We start from the raw sequence: 22789 nt of genomic DNA on the forward strand, positions 1-22789 counted from the left end.
TGCCTACGCCCAACTTTATTGAGTAAAACGGCTCCTACTTTGAGAAATAGAAGGTGAGCGAAGCACTGCGTTGTGTCTGTTTGTCTATTTAAAATCAAACCACACCAGCGAATCGATTTTAAGATTCTTTCATTGTTTTTTTAAGGCTCTCAATGGTCTTCAGACGCTGGCCTTTTATTAATTTAGGACCATCTGCGTAGCCAAACCTCTTGTATCAGGGCATGTTCTTAGCAAGTGAGGGATAAAGTGATATAATAAATAATAAATAATGTTGGCTCTGCTTGAGCTGATCGCACAATCCCATCCTAAGCTTTTTTTTTATGTTGACAGAGGTGGACTTTACTGTCCAATCAATTCAACATACAAAATAAACAATAAGTTAAAGTCTAGAATCAAACCCTTTTTCTCCATAAATGGACATAAGAGCTTTTTTTCTATGTAAAACCCCGAAATTCAGATGAAAGACAGTGAGATCAAAATGGAGTAAATATGATTAACGTGATATGATTTTATTCAAAGTAATGTAAGATGAGACAAATAAAGACCTTTGGAGACACAAAGGACTTGTTTAAAGCAACATAAAACTGGATGATTACAAGAGAGAGGGAAAGAAATGCCAGTGGAAACTCCCTTCTGTGGTCCAAATTAATTATCTTATCAGACACATTGTCATTCGCCTTCTCAACACTGTGTACACACTTAATGAGCTCATAATACAGCATTAAACGGCTGCTCCCACCGAGAATACATGTGCACAGAGGCAAAGAGGAACAAAAGGAACTTGTATACACTCTAAGATGCTGATATCTAAATTTAGTAGCCCAATTACCAACAAACTACCTTCACAAACAAACAAAAAAACAAAGGCTCAGAAAAGATTGTGGATATAAATTACACATTTTTTACACAAATAACACAATTTTCCATGAGTTTTCTCAGCAAATATTAATACATTACTCATCTGCTGTGAACTTTAACACCGTCTGTGATTGAAAGGAGCAAAAACGCCAGAAAATGATTTCTAGTACAAGAAAAAAAAAGGTCTTCCTTTCTTTTATTTGTGAAATAAGTGGCCTGAGGCTAAAAAAAGCAAATACTGACCACCATCCACCTCCCACCAGTGTTCAGGAGCGACATCCGAACTGTAACGCGCCCAGCAGACTATCACAGCAAGTCCTTGAATATTTTAACTCTGAAGGAAGGATTTCTGCGTGCGAGACAGTGTATGAGACCCTTTTAAAGACATAATTTATATTTAAATGATTCATTTTTTGGAACAGCAAAGGGAAGCGTCACATATTCTAACAAATAACATTAAAAAAGGAATTTATCATCATCAGTTCATGTGTTTAAAGATGTCTACACCTGTTTTCCGAAGACATAAACCTTTATGTCTTACAGAGCGAGGAACGCATTTCTTTTAGTCACAGCTTTCTGCTAAAATAAGCTCGAAATAGAACAAAATGAGTGTTTTCACCATTTCAGTATCTAACATAGTAGCTGTAAACATAATAAAAGTGAAGTGAAATCCAGGAAATAAACCATGAAACTAGATTTTGACACAAATATGGTGATGAAGAGTTATGGATCCCTGGGTAAGCGGTCAAGTTTAAAGCTTTGCCTTGATTATTAGTCAGAGGAGAATACTGGAAGCTCAACACAAACCAGCACCAGTGACAACAAACTTGATTGCACAGTTAAAAGATAATAAAAAAATCTTCACTTTATAGAGTGTATGAAACCATACACCATGATAGGAGGACATCGTAAACCAGAGGATGAACCTCACCCTCCGCGCACACAATAAACTCCCCAGCTCATAAAAACAAAGCCGTTAATAACCAGCTGTGCTGAGCTGGTCGCCTCACCTGACAGGTGGTGCGTGTTCTCAGCTGCGTCGGGATTGGCTGAAGCCGCAGAGCCGCAGTTGGACTGTAGCAGGGGTCCGGAGACGTGGACGCTGCCCGGGTGCAGCAGAGCAGCTTTCAGAGGGCTGATGGCGTTGAACTGAACCACCGACAGGCAGCCGGTGAAACCAAGGGAGCCGACCCGGGCCAGGGCCGGATCCAGACCATCGGTCTCTGAGAATAAAGAGAGATTTAAGGGTTTTTAGCAAAGCTAGAAGCTCTCGTAACAATGTTTATGTTTATGTATTTAGCAGACACTTTTATCCAAAGCGACGTACAAATGACGCTATAACAAGCTATATAAAAGCTAACAATAAGCTACATAGAAGGAACCCGATAGTCCGACTCTGTCAGAGGGGACAGAGTAGAGATAGGGTGCAGGCATAGAAGGAAGTGCAGAAAGATAAAGTGCAGAGATAGAGGGGGTAGGTAAGTGAAAGGTAAGTGCTGGGATAGGAGATGCTCTCCGAAGAGCTGGGTTTTCAGGAGCTTCTTGAAGATAGACAGGGACGCCCCTGTTCTGGTAGCGCTCGGTAGGTCATTCCACCATCGTGGGACGACACATGAACAGAGTTTGGATTGTCTTAGGCGTGGTGAAGGAGCTGCTAGACGACAATCCTGGGACCACCGGAGGGACCCAGTTGGGACAGAAGCCTTTGCAAGAGCATTCAAGTAGATGGGAGCCGTTCCATTAAGCTCTTTGTAGCTAACATCAGGGACTTGGATCTGATGCTAAGGGCAGCCAGAGGAGTTCAATGAACAGAGGGGGGACGTGTTCTTTTAGGCTGATCGAAGACCAGAACAACCACGAAATCCACTTTTACGCCCTTATAGATAAATTTCTACTTAAACACTTTTTTAACATCCAGCTTTATTACAGTTTATAAGCTACAGAAACATTAAATTTATGGGTTATAACTCAGAATTATGAACACAACGGGTTCCTTTTCCGTCGCCTCGTACTCAGGAACAAATGAAAAAGAAGAAAAAATACGTTGTTTCCTTAACTCGGCAGCTTTTGTTGAAAAGTGGCTCTATATGAATTGGATTTGATTGGATTGAATTGGTCTTTATCTCCGAAGTGCCTTTCAGTTGAATTGAGCTGAAAGGAGAAACATATTTATTGGTATTCAACATTTGTCAGAAATTGAATCGTCTGCTGAGAGGACATTTTAGATTTATTACAACTGATTTCAGTTGAATTGTTTAAACCAAAAAGAAGACTTAAATTTTCAGTGATTAATTCAACAGAAATGTCATTAGACATGGCTTCTCATCTAAGATTTCCATCTATAATTGCTTCATTTAAAAGACGTTTTATGAGTTTCTTTAAAATATCTCAGAGGGAGAATTCTTTAATTTTTTAATCCTCCATGATCTTTAAGCACTATTTGGGACGATGGAGAAGTCATTTGAATAAGAAAATAAACCAAAATGCTTCCCGATTATCCATCTTTAATACATGTTTATTTCTCTATTGTTTTTGTTTTTTTATGGCCCACAAAGGCACGACATCAATTCCCCCAAAACTTGGGATGTTGTGTTAAATATAAAAGAAAAATACAGTAGAATACAAAGATTTGCAGTGATATAAACTGATATTTTACTCACAATAGATCATAGAAAACATATCAAGAGTCGTGAGGTTTTAATGATAAAAATATTAGCTCATCTTGAATTTGATGACCAGAACGAGTCACGTTAATTAGCATATTCATGATGTCATCACGCTTTGCTTTCTCTCTTTCAGTGACAGAAAATAGCAAAATATTCCATCCATCCTTTTTTTTCCACACCTGTTTATCCCAAATTAGGGTCGCAGGGGGGTGGAGCCTATTCTATCCTATCAGCTAACACTTTGGTCAACTTGGCTACTTTTAAATGTGTACAACATAGATAAAAGGGACTTGACAAGCTGCCATTGGGTAGCCACACCACCAGCAAGATAACCGTCCAATAAAATCACAGCGTGATTATAAAACTGAACTCAACATATCTAAAGCAGTGTTGACGCCATCATAAGTAAGAAATAAACAGATTTTATGGCCTCAAGAGATTTTTATTTTGCAAAACCCTCTCCAGAGCACAGCTGAAACAACTTAAACCCTTGATAACCATCTGGGTGACTAACGGATCCTGGAGGCTGGGTCCTCTAACCAGTAGAGTTATTTGGCCCATTCAATCCTGGCAGGGACAGACAGGTTAATGCAGCAGACAAACTGTCAAATCTCCAGGTTTATTGTCTGCATCCATCACTCCATGAGACATATGCGCTCTCCCCACGTCTATCTATTCATTCTGCTGACTTCCATCCCTTCATCATTCATCTGCACTTGTTCGCGGCAGCGTAAACAGCAGCTGTGAAAGCCGACATTACCGCCGTAAGCAGCTGCATCAGTGTCTGATCAGATGACTGAGAGGTGACTGTGGTTTCACCAGGACACATCTGCGTGTTGATGAGAGCAGCAGGAAACATTACTGCAGCCTGTAAGCTGCTTTCAGCTGATACACTCCGACTACATCAGGTCTCTGTCTCTCTGTATTCCTTCGGGGTCCATTAGTTAGACTGATGGATGTTGGGGTTTGGAGAAAACGACAGAAAGTCCACTTAGCTTCTGCTTTTCTGATGCTGATCTGACTCTCTGCCTCCTCTGAGGGGATGACAGGTCACATACGGACATGACGGGGTTAAAACACAACATGAAACATACTGCAGCGTTATTTCAGACAAGACAAAGGATCTTAAAAGGATTTACAGCCTAAAAACACCCTTACCAAAGTCATTATGAGGTATAAAAATTAGGTAAATAAAACCTCAGATTAACAAAAGCCTCACATTTTATATACACATTTATTTAACAGAAACCAGAAGAAATGGGCAAAAAACTAAGTGAACCCCGTGATCCAAACAGCTTGTAGAACCACCTTCAGCAGCAGAAAGATGACGTAATGGTTTCCTGTGTGACGTTATCAGTCTCTCTCATGGTTCTGGAGGAATCTTGGCCCACTCTTCCTTCCAGTGTTGCTTCAGCTCATTGAGGTTTGCAGCATTGGTTTCTGCACAGCTCTCTTAAGGTCCCACCACAGCATTTCAGTCAGGCTGAGGTCTGGACTCTGACTGGACCATTGCAACACCTTGATTCTTTTCTTTTTCACACATTCTGCTGTAGATCTGCTGCTGTGTTTGGGATCTTTGTCCTGTTGATGAGCCAGTTTCAGCCCAGCTTTAGCTGTGGGACAGATGGCCTCACATTTGACTCTAGAATACTTTGGTATCCAGAGGAGTTCATGGAGGACTCAATGACTGCAAGGTGCCCAGGTCCTGTGGCTGCAGAACCAGCCCAGATCATCAGCCCTCCACCACCGTGCTTGACAGCTGGTATGAGGTGTTTGTGCTGATATGCTGTGTTTGGTTTCCTCCAAACGTGCTGCTGTGCATTATGACCAAACATCTCCACTTTGCTCTGGTCTGTCCAAAGGACATTGTTCCAGAAGTCTTGAGCTTTGTTCAGATGCAGCTTTGCAAACCTAAGCTGTGCTGCCATGTTCTTTTTAGAGAGAAGAGGCTTTCTCCTGCAGCCCTTCCAAACAAGCCATCCTTGTTCAGTCTTTTTCTAACTGTGCTGTCATGACCTTTAACATGCTAACTGAGGCCTGTAGAGTCTGAGATGTAGCTCTGGGCTTCTTCACCTTGGGGTGAACTTGCTGGGACGTCCACTCCTGGGAAGATTGACAGCTGTCCTGAATGTTTTCCACTTGTGAATAATCTTTCTCTCTGTAGAATGATGGACTCCAGATAGTTTGGAAATGGCCTTATAACCCTTCCCAGACTGATGGGCAGCAACAGTTGCTTCTCTAAGATCATTGCTGATGTCTTTCCTCCTTGGCATCGTGTTAACACACCTGAATTTGGCTGATACTTACCCTCTAAATCCCCGTGGAAGCAGTTAGGTTGATTTTTTTTAATGCTCTTATCTGTAAAACCTCAGAATTGAAAGAGAGAAACTGGCCGAAAATTCACTTTTAAATAAGTAATTCCCACAAAAATGCATATTCAAATAGATACATTAACCTTTTCTAAAATAATGGATAATATGCCACTTTAAGATTTTCCCTGGATCATTTATTGTATTACAAAAAGTTGACTCGTGGTTTACTATTAATAGCCTGTGTGGTGCCTGTTGAGATGACAGGGAGCTGCTGTAACCTCAGCCTGCAGCTTTTCAGCCCCTCATGTTATTAACAGCTCATATCTCAATCCCCATTTCATGGAACCGCTCAGTGAGAACATGAATAAGTCATGACACAGCCAATTACCGTCTCCCCTCAACACAGTACCAGCCCCTGTCCAGGAGGAGATGCAGGAGCTCGTAGAAGGTGATTTCATTTTTTTTCCAGGTATAAAATCTGTGCTTGGAGTGTGCTAAATCAAAACCCAACTGACTTGAAGCATGGTTATAAAAGACGTTACTCATAGTTCTGTATTGCTGTATGCCCTCTGTATTTCTGGTGTTACTGCCAGCCTCAATGATAAAAATGTGAAATACTGGAAATACCTTTAATGTCACTACATTAAAGACAATAAAAGTGTTTATTCTAATGAAAATATATGTTCGTGTAACACAGTTTTGTTTAACTGCAACACAAACACACAATAAGGCTCAGGTAAAAACTCTACATTACATTATAACTGTCATAAATATGGCACATATCCATCCCTGATGGTTCCTGGCGCAGAACCAGGTTCTGTCAGTAAACACAAACCTGTACTATTAAAACTTCTACTTGTACTATTATCTGAGGGTTGCAGAGTGAGGACGCGAACATAGATCTCTGTACCGTCCCCGTTGGTGCAAACGCATGTTTAGATGCCGCCACCAGGGGGCAGTCTTATGAATATGTGAAGTAATCTGAGCTCTTAGTTGTGTTTGGGCTGTTGTTGGTCCTTTAGCTTTGCTTCGCTGTGGCAAAGACTGAAGTCAAACCAGATAAAGATCTGCTTTTTTCCCCAACTCTAGCTGGCTCAAGGCTTTTTATGGTTTTTGGTGCTTTGTCCTCTTGGTTATGATTAGTTGTTGCCTTTACTCTGGGTGGCTCCAGCTAACTTTCAACCAATCAGCATTCAATCAATGCGTAGCATCAGCTCCAGACGACTGTACCTTTGTCCATCTATGTTGATAAAAATGTCTTGGAGGGGTCTGAGTGTGATGGAGATGGATACCCAAAGGGAGGGCACTGAACAGCAGTGAGTTTTTACACCTGGATCAACAACATCTTTGTTGACTGACTCATTATTAAGGTCGATAATTAATACAGTTTTTATTATCAATTGAAAAAAACCTTTTCCTGTATGTTAATTCAACAATTCTCTCTCGTTATATTATGTGAATAGGAAGGACAGACCTGAAGCTATCATGCCTCCGACCATAAACTTTAGACGTTTATAATGGTTGTGCAATCAGTCTTTGTCACTAAAGGACTATTACAACATTCTCCACTAACTAATTATGTCAGGCCACTTGTGTTTTGTAGCTGTCCAACATTACATTTAATCAAACACAAAAAAATGCAACACAAGATCCCAGAGTTAACATGAAGTCAGTTTAATTACTGCAGGGAGACTTTAGAAACTTAAATTTAAATATAACATAACCAATGTGGGTGGATCCATGTTGCTGCATTTACATTTTCCCCTAATTTAATTTGAATAATCAGTCCTGGTGATAATAACTATGTTTATTTATTTGAGCTTCGCTAAGCTGAATGTAAATTGAAGCCAAAAACCTCAGAGTTGTTATTCAAATGAGCTTGGGTGCTTTTTAACTGAAATAAAAAGGCTTCGTCTCTGCTTTTAGTGCACGTACTTACCGTGCACTCTGCCCAAAACCAGCGACTTGACGCTGCTGAATTCTCCTTCAGACGTGAGGTTGAACTCTTCTCTGCCATTCTGGTCGATCTGAAAGAGGAAGAACGAGTTTTATGCAGAGTTTTATCTCAAGTGGACAAATTAAAAACAACTCCAAGACATAAAGGACGCACTAAAGGTTAGTTTTGACGACCAAAACATGCTGAAGCAAATGCATTGTTGTAAAAAAGCTGTGGGGATAGCTTTCTCCAGACTAAACCGTCATTTCATGCCTCCTACTGTAAAAACCCAACCGCTCAGTATGATAGAAACTGATAAGATGAGATACATCTCGTATTTCACTAGACCCTCGCAGCACAGTGAATCAGGAGGCTGCACCCATGTGAGTCGAGGTCACCTTCTTATTTATCTCTTTGTGTTTATAATTATACAGACATTCTGTCTGCTGGCTCCAGCTTAGATAAGTTTCACCTCGTGTGTCATCTGAGGCCATTAACAAGATAGGCCATTCTGTAGATCCAGATACGATTAAGATGCTTCATATTTCATCTGCGGTTGTCTCGATGCGCAGAATCCCCGCTGCCGTAGCTGAGGTGACACTAAAGTGCTGACGAGGGCTTTACTACAAAGAGTAATATCATAATACTGTACCAAAGCACGCGCAGGGACTGCTTATGTGTGGATTTACACGTGTTATCTTGTTTGTCCTTAAGATCTGCCCCTTATTTGAAGACAGTACAGAAGCTTTACACCTTGTTTACACATCGGCTGCACACCGTAGCGGCACGCCATCAGCAGCTGTGGCTTTACGGCAACAAACGCCAACACAGAGCGCATAAATCTGCATGCTAAGAAGCGCACAAAGTTGGTTCAGGTCATATCAACTGAGATGTGTGCAGCTTCACGGCTGGTGTGGGCAGGCAAACCTTATTCCTCCTGTAGGGAGAATGCATTTGGAGCTTATTTTACTCGAATATTCAGACGTTCATATCACAGCTGAGCAGATTTTTAGTCAAGGAAACATAAAGAGTTCAGCGTTTGTATCCGAAACTTAAGAGTGTGAAAGTGTTGCCCAGACAGGGCAGGATTAAAAAAAAAAGGGTTAATATTTCAAGGTTCTGCAAACCTCTGATACAAATCATTTTACGCACTCACGATGAATGTGAACTCATTCAGATTATGTGAGGTCACAGCCCGACGCTACACCTACTTCACACTAGATTACCCACGATGCATTGCAAACCAGCAGCGCTCGGCAGTAACGTCCTGCTCTAAAATGGCAAGTGAGGGTGAAAGGAGCTCATCAGATGTCTCTTATGCTTATGATTATGTTGTAGGGGAAGTTTACGCACTGTCTGTAAAAGATTATGTCTTCTAAATTCTAATTTGAAAAGACGTGGACTTGAAGAATCTGTCCAGTGTGAGAAAATATCTGCAAGTCCTTGACAATCAAAAAAGTCATTAGGAAAGGGCACGTATGGTAGAATTTAAGGTCCAGTGTAGCAATGCTCATTTTTCATTCTTACTTCTAACCTTAGAAATTTACCATAAATTCCCGACTGTAGAGTTATACTGAATTTAAGCTGCACTCTCCAATTTAAAAAAGAAAATACATTTTGACATTTTGTACTTGTCGCACTGGATTATAAGCCCCGGATCCACATTGTAATATGAGATATTTACACAGAAAGATGTTACACGTGAGAATTTTTAAATCTTTAATTAAATGTGTGTGATAACATAAACAAATACATACTGCAAATGCTTTTTTTCCCAGAACAGTGCAACACCGATGATTTTAACTTAAATACATACCGATAACGGACAAATACGTGGCATAAATGCTTTTTTTTCCCCTAACAGTGCCTGTAACAAGGCTGGTAAAAAAAAAAGACTGTAGTCTACCAGGAAAAGTCATTGATTGCCTTTAAAAGCTGCATCATATGCATTTCTTTGTTTGTTTTCCATGTGGAGGGTGAATACAAATGACCGATTTACAATAATTTAGTGTGTTTGATTTAGTTTTTGAACACTGAACGATTCGTTAATTTTAACGGTCTAATGTTAGGAGGCAAAATGTTTTTGGTGGCATGAAAAAAATAAGAAAAAAACCATACATTAGTTGCACTGTATTATAAGTGTGCGGCGCTCAAAGCCTGGGAAAAAAGTAGCGGCTTATAGTTCGGTATTTACGGTAAATGAACTGAACTTTGAACTAAATCATGAGAAACATGAACAGCACGGCTGAAACATCAGCAGCTCAAAGCATATTTAACATCACCACATCGTGGCTCATACTACAAGGTGCTTTGCAGAGCGAGCGAGTCAATACTCGACACCAAAAGGCTTCACGTGCTGCTTTGTGTGTTGGATGTCACCTGCACAGAAACAGAGTCCGTCTGTCTCCCGATGATAACCGAGTGCAGCTGTCCGTTGGCCAGGTTCTTCACGCTGCTCCTCAACACCTCAGCGTCTCTGCTGCTGTCCAGCTTATATCTCACCTCCAGTTTATCTTCACAAACAGACACAAAACTCTCAGACCGGGGCTTCACATGTCAGAGCTCCAAAAGAAGGAAACTGAATCTCAGTTTCAATCACCATCATTTAAAAGTTTGCCGTGTTTCGTAATCTTTGCCAACATGGTGAGATTACACATTTAATCCATCAAATATGAGCCTGCTCTATTAATTAAGATTGCTATATTGAGAGGATAAACGCTAATTCCCTATCAATAACAGCTAATCTAACTCTAATAGTCAATTATATTAAGCAGAGACTTCAACAAAAGGCCTGTGAGGTACTGAAGGTATCCAGTTATAAAAAGAGGGACAATTATAGCAAATGCAATGTTAAGAATGATGAATTATATCAAAACATTGCAGAAAACGTGAGGGAATTGTTAAAGACCTCCATCTTCCTGCTGCTCTCTTAATGTATTCTTAAGTAAAGAGACTAAGTGAAACACTTGTTTTCAGGCTAAGGAGGTGCACTTGCTGCCAAAGGTAAAAAGCACTGAGCTATCTGAGGGCAGACAAGAAAAAGCTCTCAGGGATTTAATTGGACACTTCATTTAAAGAGGTCAGCACCAAACCTTAATGCTCTGCTTCCCATCAGCTTTCTTTGGGTCATTAAGTAGAAAAGAAATCCATTTACTGCTCCTCGTGCTGCAGAGAGGCGCCTCTTCCAGACTCCTGGATGCTTAAAATCTGAATTCAAAGTGGCTCGTACTACTCTTAAAAGCCAAAGTGAGACAAATTTTCACTGAGCGGTCAAATAAACCGTCAAATTATTATTCCTGCTGCATCGAGCCTCGGTGATAAACCCAGAGTACGCTCTTTTAAAAAACTTTGTTGCTAAACTTATTAAGAGGCAAGGCTGGGAGGATTAAGTGGTGGATAGGAAAGGTGAATCCAGAGAGAGGACAGAGCTGATTCTCATGAAAATGTGCAGGAAAGTGAAAGTAGAGGACCGAATACGAGAAGAGGTGAAAAGGAGGGTCTTAAACCGGGTGTAATCTGCGTTTGTGGAGCGTTACGAATGAGAGCTGCAGCTGCATGTCTCGAATGGTGCTGCAGCCTCGTTATGTTTGCATCAGGGAAGCATGTTGGTCATCATTTTGAGTGGGCTCATATATTATGGTTTTTTTTTCAAATTTGACAACTGAATGCTATCAAAGTGGGATTTTTCTGGCTATATGAGACAATCTGTACATATTTATAGCAAAAACCCCTTTGTTGGATATAATTATTTTGATATCCTGACTGAATTAAATGCCAGTTTTTCAGTGCTTCTTTCTCCTACCTTGAGCGAGGGCTAAAAAGTCCAGAAAAGGAAGAGGATTAAGTAAAAACAGAATGAGGTTAGGGTAAGGAAAACACCAGACAACTCCCTCGTGTCCTCCTCACCATGCTTGTTGATGAGCAGAGCCAGGTACCCTCCGTGGTAGGAGCTGACGTAGAGCAGCAGAGCCGGACTCTGGGTCGTCCTGAAGCTCAGGGAGACCTTCTCCCCTCTCAGAGTCCCGTCAGAGTAGACCGAGGAGGGCAGAGCGCTGGCGTTTCTGCTCAGCTCCTGAGGTTCCTTCAAGGTGTAGCTGACCGACGTTCCCGACTTGAAGCTGGCCGACACCTCTGGAAGATAAATCAGTTTTAGTTGTAAGACCTTTGGCTGAATATCTGGGAGATTAGAGAGTGTTGTTGGAGCTGATTTATTTTGTGAAGTGCGTATTGAAGCGTGTCGATGACCTATGGGTGACGTTCGAGGCCTCATGAAGGAAGGCTTCGCATGTAATTCGAAATGGATCGAACCTCACATTGTGTGGATTTAGAACCTTATGTTGCGAACTTATTGTTCATAGCAGCTGCCTTTTTGTTATGGAGCCAGAAAGAGGAGATTTTCTCCTGTCTGGGAGCATTTTGAGCTGATCTGTTTCACACAATAATGATTATACGAAACAGAAGAGAAATACTTAATAAATCCCATGGGGACATTTCAATCACCACCTGCTTTACATTTATTGATGGTGCAGTCGAGCAAATGAAGCTTCGGCCCATTTTTGAACTACACGGATGGAAAGCTTTGGTGCTTCTTGAAGCTTCATCTCGTCATCACTACTTTTGTGCTCTTTGTTGTTTCTACTGTTAGCTTGTTCATCAGGAAAGCTCCTGATGCTCCAAATGAAGATTGTTCCGATTGCTTTCTACTGCAGGTTACTCACTGATTACTCAGAAGTACTGCAAATAACCCCACTTAAGAAAGAAACAAAAAAAAATCCCTTTAAGCGGTTGTGGGTTAGTTAGTCCCTGTTGTTATTGTTATTTAACAGATTCACATAGCTGTAAATAGGCCAGAGTTCATCTGAAAGCGATTTTTAATCATCATCTCTTTCAAAGCCCCAGGACGGACTTACATAAAGCCCTTTTATGCTCGCTTTCCAAATACTTTCAATAATATCTGTGTCACTTAATCATTGTTAAGAGGCAATTATTTACCTCTAATTTGCGGTTTTAATTAGGTAAAAGTAAAAAAAATGTCTGTTTTGGTCTTTTGCTGAGAGACACTGAGGACGTTTTGTAAGTTTCAGAAGTAGCTTAAGAAGTTAGACTTGTAAAGTAGAGCATTGGCCTTGGCAGAAGATGCACTCTTTAAGTTCCCTTTTCTTGGTTATCATGCAAATGCTTCAGAAATTATAATTATAGAGGTTACATTATAGCCAGAGGACAAAATTATATATCTTGTAAAACCGACACTTTGTCCAACAAAGAGCTTCAAAAATCACAAAAAGTAGGAACTTTCAGAGGAGAATCATGCTTGGCTGGGCTGTTTTGCTGTGGTTTCGGAGTCTTAGCAGGTGTCCAGGAAGTCTGGGGCGGAGTCTGGATTGCGCCTGCCTTCACACCTGTTCCTAATAATGACTTATGACTTAATGTCTTAAGGAGCTGCAGGAGCAACCAGTCACCACTAGTGGTGATTAGGCCGAATCCTGTGTTCACGCTAAAGCAGTGTTTCTCAATTCCGGTCCTCATGACCCACTGCCCTGCATGTTTTTGATGTTTCCCTCCTCCTCCACCACACCCGATTCAAATGAATGGCTCCTTATCAGGCCACTGCAGAGCTTGATGACGAGCTGATCATTTGAATCAGGTGTGGTGGAGGAGGGAAACATCGAAAACATGCAGGGCAGTGGGTCATGAGGACCGGAATTGAGAAACACTGCGCTAAAGTGTTCCTCGGCACCGATCCCATTGTTGTTTTCCTCGCTCTGGATTCCTATGCTAGTGATGAGCGTCTGCTGTGTTCACACGAAACCTTCCTGCCTGCACTAATGACTCAGAGCCAATGCACCACAGCCAGCATCCTCCCCTCCACTCTGGAAATCCTCCTGGACTCTGTGAGAACAATTCATTACCCCTTGTCCAGACAGTTCTCTCACTTGGATTCCCACTAACCGTCTCCCTCCTCTCTCAGCGTTCCCTGACCACCCGGATCCTCCCCGGGCTTTCAGCATCATCCTCTGTAAATAAACTCAGTCTTAACTCCAGCTCTCAGTGGCTGCATCTGCTCTCGGCTCGTCTTCGAGCTGCAACAAGGGACAAGGCGGGATGATGAGTCTTAGGAGTCTGAGCAGTTTGAAGCCGTGTTTGGCTGACGTATGTTTTTTTTTGTGAGCGTTACTTCTTTAATCCTTCTGTAAGGAAAGTGCCACGAGTTGCTTGTTTTTCCAGTTCTGGAGGACGACTTTCTTAGCGACAGCTAGAGAAATGAGCAGAGGATTTATTTTAATTTGTAGGGGATGCGTCTCTGTAACTGATCCATAGAGCGTGAACTGGCTGACAGTCACATGGCGTGAAGACAGTTGTCTGTGTTGCCCCATTTTTACAGATTTGTTCCCAGAAATCGTAGTTCCTGCTTTGATTTTCCGACAGGAAACCAAGGTTAACTTTTGAAATATCAAACACCGATAGTCAGAAAAACAAAGTGTGCATCATCATGTTGTGGGGAGACGAGAACCGGAGGACGAGTGGACATCAATACATGGTGGGAGGAGAGTTAAGAGGCTCCCTTTATAGAAATAAAGATGGCTGAACTCACTTGAGCTCACGGAAAGCGTAAAGAACAAAGTGATGACGCGTTGTTGCTCACATCAAACAGCCACTACTTTCTTTAAACCTTTCATGTCACACAGTTTCCAAGTTCTTCTTGTTAAAGAGGAGTAAAAACAGAAAAACACCTGTTAGAAACTGCTGTGTTTTCTCATTTTTAAGAAACGGCTGCATGGCTTAAATCTCAATCATCAAGGTCATTTTCATGCAAACAGAAACATTCAACGGTCGAGCTCAGAAATTACACCTAATTTAAAAAAAACAACAGCGTTAACCTTGATTTATGAGAGTCATGAGCCAGAAACACTGAAGCAGAACCGACGGGAGTGAGCCAAGACATGATGGGACTCAGTCAGAGACGGCGGCGCCACTCAAGTGAAACAGCACCTGAAATCTGTCCTGTGAATGTCAAATACAAGCTTTCTTTTCCAGTGCAGTTTGTTTTTTTATTCAGCAGCTTCGGTGGGTTAGTTTCACATTTCCATTGTGTCTGAATGTACCAAGAGTCATTAAACATATGTCCATATGTTTATTATCTTTTTAAAAGATGTCGTCATGTACAAATCTACCTGCGTCAGATTAGTTTATGGTTGCTTTAACTTTTTTTTAAAGAAACAAACATTCAGACCTTCCTGGTTTTAGATAGTCTAAGATCTCCTCCTTCAGACATGAAACACACCAGCAGTTTATCTGGGAAAGACATTGAAAGAAAGGAACACTGTATTTCATACACCTTCGCAGAGAAATTATATGCAAACTCGACCACAAACTTAAAAAAATGAGACATAAATCTGACTCTTGCACCGTCACATGATCATTGGGTCATGAACACACAGTTTAGCTTTCATAAACACCAAACTGCAGCTTTAGTTTGAACAAAGCGAATGATATTTGGGAAACTAACTGATCAGAAATGCAGTCAGGGTGGAAAGCTTTGTACTTATTAAGGAGCACCACTGATGTCTGTTAAAAACATTTTATGCCTCTTAGTTTGTCATTTTCCCTCCACCGGTACTGAAATGAAAGGCTCTGGACACTTGACATCGCTGTAAGCGAGTACCTGTGTTGCAGAAGACTCCAGTGAACGCGGTCAGGCTGCAGTCACAGTGGAAGCCGTTGGGCTTCTCCACACAGCGGCCCTGGTTCTGGCAGAGCGACCCGTAGCTGCTGCAGTGACCGGGGCAGCCGGGTCGCACCCCGGGTGTGATCTTCGCCCTCTCCTCCAGGTCCAGAGTGTCGCCGTTCAGCTGCAGGGAGCGAATGCAGCCCCGGAAGCCTTTCTGCCTCGACGCTGTGCCTCCTGACATGAAAACAGAACAGAACAGCCGTGCTCAACACATCCAGCTAACCAACGAAGATAAAAAACAGTTTATGTTGCAAATGAAGTCCTCAGAAAATGTAAACAGTGCCGTTAAATTAGAGTTATGTGACCAAACTGTGCATTTTATAAGCCCTTTTATTTCTGCAAAGATCACAGACTGGAATCTCTTTGTGCTCAAGGCACGAACTCAGGAGGCGGCTGTTTGCTCTCAGAGTCTGAGGATGACAACTTGCTGTTGTTCAGCAGCAGTTTCACTCCAATAAATCACCGTTAGACTCCCGTCTCTGCAGCGAACCAACAACAGAAGAAGAAACTTTCCTCAGAAAGGCTCATACTTTTACAGTAAACGCCGAACATAAATCCTCGCTAACACGAGTCTCTGTGATTATTCACAGGCTGAAGACGATCTGCTTAACATGCACGTCTAACTGCACATCAACCAGCCCGAGAATCACCCGCTTTCTGCATAATGATCCACATAATCAAGAGGTGAATTCACCTTTCTGTTCATGAGCCCAGAACAATGAATCATCCTCCCTCACAAGTGAAGCTTCACCCAGAAAACACGTTTGATTCTTGGAGATGATCCAAGATATTCAGATCAAACACGGCCAGCTGACACGGGGGCAGATAATTGAATGAATAAAGAATCTGTGATCACCCCTTTCTTCTCCAGATGTTTTCAAACCCACTGCAGACACAATTGGGCCTAAACTGTGCCCATTATGGCACTTACGGTTCTTTTATTGTACGGACGAGTGTTGTAAGAGCCAGATGTGGCACAACGGTCATGAGTTCTGCCTAAGTTGGGTTATTGTTTGGTCAGATGTGGCCCGAAGTCAGCTCTTACATCGGTTAAATGTTGTGAGCTCCAGATGTGGCCAAAAGACAAAGAAAAGGAAGATTTGGGCCTTATCTGCAAGTAGTTTTGCACAGTTACGTACACGGCGGTTCATTTAAAGGAGAAGTTGGTGTTTTTTAAACCTGGACCTTATTTCTGACATAAAATACCTTCCTTCGGACGCTATTTAGATCCACGTATATATATATATATATATATATACATATAACGGGAGTGAACTATCAGCGATGCCGGCGATCTAAATATGGCATATATATTCACCATATATATTCAACTGTTACTGGTGAGTAGGTGAACGTATCTTATGCCAGAAATAAGGTCCAGGTTTTAAAAAAGCGAACTTCTCCTTTAACAACAGTGAAAAAACATTGTGCCGCCTCCATCTTTCTCTCTGGTTGATCCTCACATGTTAGTTCGGCTGAATTCACTGCACAGACGTTGCCTTTAAGCTACTTTAATGGTGATTTCCTCAGATGAGGCTGCGGTTATAAAATCAGGACAGTTTGGCTGCCTGATTGTCATCATAAGTGGCCTCAATGGGCTGATTTTCAGTCTTTTTGAACATTTTTGAAAAGATGCAGAAAGTCGGACTCTTTGGAATCAAAATGTAAAGAAATTAGTGATAACGCAACACAGCTGCTCACATTTCCTGTTAAAGAATCAACTCAGAGGAATTTCAGCCCAATCAAAGCAACACATGTGCTTCATTTGACCTTCTGACCAATATTCAAGAACTATGATTGTGTGATATAACATAATGATGAAAGAAGAGGTTAAATGGCGATTTGTGGCTCTACTGGATCAGCGCCTCTGACCACAGCAACAAAGCACCAGCACAAAGAAATGGCTGTCAGAAAACAAACCCGGGACAGCATCAGGTGAATGACAGCCTCTCCACATCAAATGCTGGCCTCAGAAAACACTTAAAAAAGCATAATGAGGGATTTGTGATGTGGAGATCAAAGCAAACTTCAAAGAATGAAAATGCAGATGAACTCCACCTCTGACCAGAGCAGCAAGAAGAAACTTCAAGGTACTTTTAGCCATCAGAAATTAAGTTGCTCTCACGAGACCTGCTCAGTTTCTCCGTATGAAACGTCAAAGCTACGCTGGGATTTAATGGGGATCAAAGTAATCATCAAGGTGATTGAAGGGGGGGCGATGAAGAGCTTAAAGAGCACAACATGCAGGGAGTTCAGAACTCAGTTAATAAATCTGACCCTACGGCTTCAGCTCTGAGACGAGCGAAAGCAACAGATAAAAACAGCACAGGGTGGTCAGACCTGCGCGGCTCAGGCAGATCAAAGAGTCATTGAAGGCTGTGAACGTGCACTTTGAGCACGTTTGATGTCAATTCCACCAAGATACCAGAAACAAGGTTGAAACACAAACTTCAATCATAGTTAAGAGCCTTATTCACTGAGTCACTACTGTCCAACACTCAATAATGTGCTCAGAAGAGCATTTTGCACCATCTGTAAAGATTTATTTACTTTTCTTAAACAACTTAAATGAGAAGTTATCAGCTTTTTCTTTTATTTTCCAGGTCAAAGCCTGGGATGGTAAATGGTAAATGGACTTGTACTTGTATAGCGCTTTTCTAGTCTAGCTGACCACTCAAAGCGCTTCACTACATGCCGCATTCACCCCACTCACACACATTCATACAGCACGTCTTAGGATATAACTACGTGCTTTTCTAATCATTCACACACATTCATACCCCCAATGATACACTGGGGGAGCAACATGGGGTTCAGTGTCTTGCCCAAGGACGCTTCGACATGTATCCTGGGGAAGCCAGAGTCGAACCACCGACCTTCCGATTGGTGGGTGACTGCTCTGGAGCGCCGTAAAGGAGGGCCGGTCTGATTAAAACCTGGTCCCACAGTTTCAGTCACACTAAAACATTTACAGACATTTATGTCCAGTTTTAGTCAAATCAACACGATTATCATGAAAAAGTACAAAGTCGGAATAAATCCTCAAAACCCTGAAATGTTCGACTCGAGGCTTTAAAGTTCCAGAGTTTAACATTTACAGGTTTAATGGTATCAGAGCCATGATATTCATAACTCTGCTTTATTTAAGCTGAACTGCTATATTAAATACATATTTTTTATTCACAAAGAGGCTGTGGGTCGCCTTTTAAACTACTGTAGCTCACAAGGAACAAGCCAAACATCTCCTCTGGAGTAAGTCATTTGCATTTTTAAGTCCACTTGTGTTTCTCTTAAACATTTAGAAGGGCAGGATGAAGTGGGGGTGTGGAGTTTGTTGCAATTTGTGCCATTTAAAGCCTCTACATGCTGAACATTCAGCATTGGGCGACATCTTTTAAACACACAGTATGGTTTTTGAAGCAGGATTCGTCTGTTTACACCACAGAAAATGTGTTTTTTGACACAGAGGGTAATTTTACTTCTTTTTTTGAGTTTCTATTAAAATTATTTTAGATTTACACACAAAATATTGATAGAAAGATGGAATGATGTCCTGAGACTGTGTTTGAGGTTTGCAAATCCTGTGCGTTTTGTTAAAAAAAACAACCTCACTCTGACAAGAATGAACTGTAAACTTATTAGAAATTTATTCCTGGATCCAGAACTGAGCTTAATTTAAAGTGCTGTGAATTTTAGCACCTACAATGGAAGCAGCTTTGTGTGGATTATAACGCAAATCCATGCCAGGCAATAACATGGCTTATTAATCAAAACAATGGACTTCACAGTCTTACAAAGCGAGGCAGGCTTACGGCATACGAATACAGCAGCTTAAAATTCAGACAAAGGAACAGTTTGTTTCACAAATTAGGTCGAGTAAAATGGAATTCTGTCAGGATTCGGGGAGCAAGACGACCCAAAAGCAGACGGGAGCCAGGCAGATATTGGACCTGAAGAGCTTAATTACCTTCCAAGAACAGGCAGAGACAGGTCCAAAAACAAAAGTACATCCAAAAACTGGTGCCAAGAACAAACCGGGAGGGAGTCACAGGGACCAAAAGGAGGAAACAAAACCAGGAGGAAACAAAAAATACATCTAAAATACAGAAATAAAATGCATAAACCAGGTGTAACGCAGGAAATTAACAGAAAAGGAACAGGATTTACCAAAATAAAACAGGAAATAACTACAACAGAACACAAAACCCCAGCGATCGTACTTACTTTACATGCATTTAGTTGTATTCAGTGTTAAAAAATATCAAATGGCTCTCTCTGTCAAATGCACGACTCAGACAGACAGTCTGAACCAGTGTCGGTTTAATAATCCCAAGGTTTGGTACACGGGCTGGCGAGAGCAGATAAGCGAAAGTACAAAACCGTCTGGCAGAATCTCTGGTCAAAAAACATGGGGTCAAATAAGGTGAAAGCCAGGGAAATGCTGGGGTATAAATACACTAAACAGAGGGGAAGACGATGATGCACAGGTGAAAAGAATTAGGATGACGACAGAGACTGTGACAGGAAGTGACTACCAAAATAAAGCAGGAGCAAAGAACACATAGACCTGGCATGACACTCTCAGCCAAAAGGGTTCCCGACCCTGAGATAGACGAGGAAAACTTGATGAGTAAATAAACATTTTCTATCTTATCACAATGTTTTCACATAAAAGCAACATTCATGTTGAATATAAGCCTAATTCGAACGAAAATGGGATTTATGCTTAAATACATCACACAACATTGTCAAGAACCGTGGAGGAAGGGAGGACCCAGATGCAGACTTCCAAATCAAAAGGTTTATTTATAGTTTATTTACTATGGCGAATAAGCAAGAAAACAAGACTGTGGTTAACAAAATGCAAGACTATTGCTACCCACACACCAGAAGGCTTTGAAAAGACTCTGAAAGGCTATCATCTCACATCTAAAGACTAGTGTTTAGAGGTTTTAGTCCCAGACGAGCCTCAGACTAAAGATTTTACAAAGACTGAATCTTGCAGGGTCACTATTTACAAGACTACAACTAGATTTTTTTGATTTTTTTCCCATCATGCTCAGCAGAAGTTTTACAAAAATGGAGGAGAAGCAGCTTTTAGCTGCAGCTGCTCTTGTCTGTGCAGCGGTTTGTAGAGAAAAACCCAACAAAAAGAAGAGAAAACGCCACAGAATATGGCCTTGGCTGTATGGACGGGGGCCGCCTGCTGGTCACTCTCTTCTCCGTCCGCCGACATGTTTGTTATTGACTGTCTGCTTCCTGTTTCCGATGTTGTCAGAACTCATCTATTGGCTGTTGATTGTGTTACATCACTGCGACAATATTAAACACGTTTGATATGAGCCCAAGACAGGGGAAAGACTGGTATGAAACGCGGTCGCAGACTGCAGATTACCACCTTAAATTTAATGCAGATTACCACCTTAAATTTAACGCAGATTACCACCTTAAATTTAATGCAGATTACCACCTTAAATTTAATGCAGATTACCACCTTAAATTTAACACAGATTACCGCCTTAACCTTAACGATCGAGATGACGGGAGCGCGCCGAGACTCCAGTTAGACTCCTAAAGACTGTCAGTTTTTAGTCTGGGACTGGAAATCGTTTGGTGTAAACTCAGCATAAGATTAAGACTATGAGGCAAAACCAGACTTGGCTCTCGTGGCGTGGAAAAGGAAAGTGAGGATTCTGCAAAGACTGAACCTGGAAACTAAGTGCTGTGGGGAGGTGATTGGTGATGATGTGCAGCTGTGAAACGGAAAACTGGTGACATGAGCGAACCAAACGTGACAAATGACCTGAAAATAAGAATATTAAAACATAAACTGTGACAAACATTTGATAATTCGCCCCAGTTCAAAGCCTTTAAACCAGCAGAGGAATAACGCAGTGCGGATGTTCACGTTCACACAGGATCCAGATCCTCGCTGAGACAAAAGAGAGTTTTCTTTCATTTTATCACATTTGAACACATATTTACGCAACTTGTTTTGTTTGAATACGGGACGGATGCTTTTAGAGATTACAGAAGTAAGACATCTGCAGAGGGTTTCCATCACTGGACAAACTGTCGTCTCGGGCTGTTCAGACACAACAGGACAGAGCATAAATATTCATGAGATGTTTAATTTGCAATTAAATGAGAAATTGGCCTGTTCAGGCTGAACCAGGATCGTTGGTGCCTCTTAATTCTCCTCATGTTGCTCACCGCTCACTTCCTCATTTTGCGTTTTAAACTTTTGGAATCTGCTCAGCAGCTATATATTCAGGATTTTCTCTATTTTCGTGTGTTTTCCATCCAATTATCTAGTTAACCAAACAGTTGTCTGTTGCTGAAAGACACTGAACCAATCAATATTCTCCCAGATTTGCCTCCATCTGCTGCCGTCATCCAATTTCAGTTTATTGGTTTGTTTGTCCACCTGTTTACAGACTTGAAATGACAAAATATTTACAGGAAGATGTAACCTGATAGCAAAAGATGGATTTTCTTTTCCGTCTCGCGTCTTGCAGACGCTTTTAAACAGAGCTTTAAAAATAGAAGCGCGGTAAATGAGGCTGACGGAGTTCGCAGGGGTTTAATTACACGACTGCCTGATGAACAACTTCAGGATCGTTCAGAGTCGCTCCACAAAATCACATCGCACCCTGTGTACTGCATAATCACAGCTCCCTGCTGCATGCTTATTTATTGACTGTGATTATTGTTCAGTGGTCAGAAACCTTCGCCTCAGCACTTTCGGATTCAATAGTGCTGAGCAGCTGGCGGCATCAGGCCAAAAAACAGTTCAGCACTTTGTTGAAGGAGATCAGACCCGCCGACTGTGGAAAGCAGTCTATGAGGAGTTCATAGGGTTGAAGAAGCATGTTGTCACAGATATTCCACTTTATGCCTTATAGCAGGGGTCGGGAACCTATGGCTCGCGAGCCAGGTGTGGCTCTTTTGATGATTGCATCTGGCTCGCAGATAAAACAAAATATTCTCACTTGTTTTAATCCATCCATCGATTTTTCATGTCCTGTTCAGGGCTGCAGGAGCAATTGTCCATTATTTTAAATTGGATGATACTGGATGTTAGGGTTTTTAACATTTATCTCATGATATACCCTGTGTTACAATTACCTTACTGTGCCTTTAATTGTATTGCTATGCTTTAACTGCATTTCTTACGCTTTACTATACATGTCCTATATGACATATACTGCATTTAGTTCCAATCATGTGGCGAGGAAATGAGGGTGCTTGTGAACAAAGAGAGATGCCTCAGGACGGAGTCTTCCAG

The 22789-nt window shown here is 41.5% G+C and overlaps 1 protein-coding gene across 1 annotated transcript in view; it reads right to left on the reverse strand.

Annotated features, from left to right (window-relative positions):
* LOC140268899 (contactin-associated protein-like 4) overlaps positions 1-22789 on the reverse strand; it is a 133793-nt gene that overhangs the window by 3105 nt on the left and 107899 nt on the right. The window contains exons 18-22 of the mRNA XM_072363893.1: positions 15436-15675; positions 11679-11903; positions 10152-10285; positions 7776-7863; positions 1869-2081 (exon numbers count right to left, since the gene is read on the reverse strand). Coding sequence (XP_072219994.1) covers positions 1869-2081; positions 7776-7863; positions 10152-10285; positions 11679-11903; positions 15436-15675 — 900 coding nt within the window. The remainder of the gene's footprint in view (positions 1-1868; positions 2082-7775; positions 7864-10151; positions 10286-11678; positions 11904-15435; positions 15676-22789) is intronic.

The sequence above is a fragment of the Leuresthes tenuis genome, unplaced genomic scaffold, assembly GCF_036924035.1.
Source record: "Leuresthes tenuis unplaced genomic scaffold, fLeuTen1.0.hap1 SCAF_14, whole genome shotgun sequence".
Taxonomy (NCBI): domain Eukaryota; kingdom Metazoa; phylum Chordata; class Actinopteri; order Atheriniformes; family Atherinopsidae; genus Leuresthes; species Leuresthes tenuis.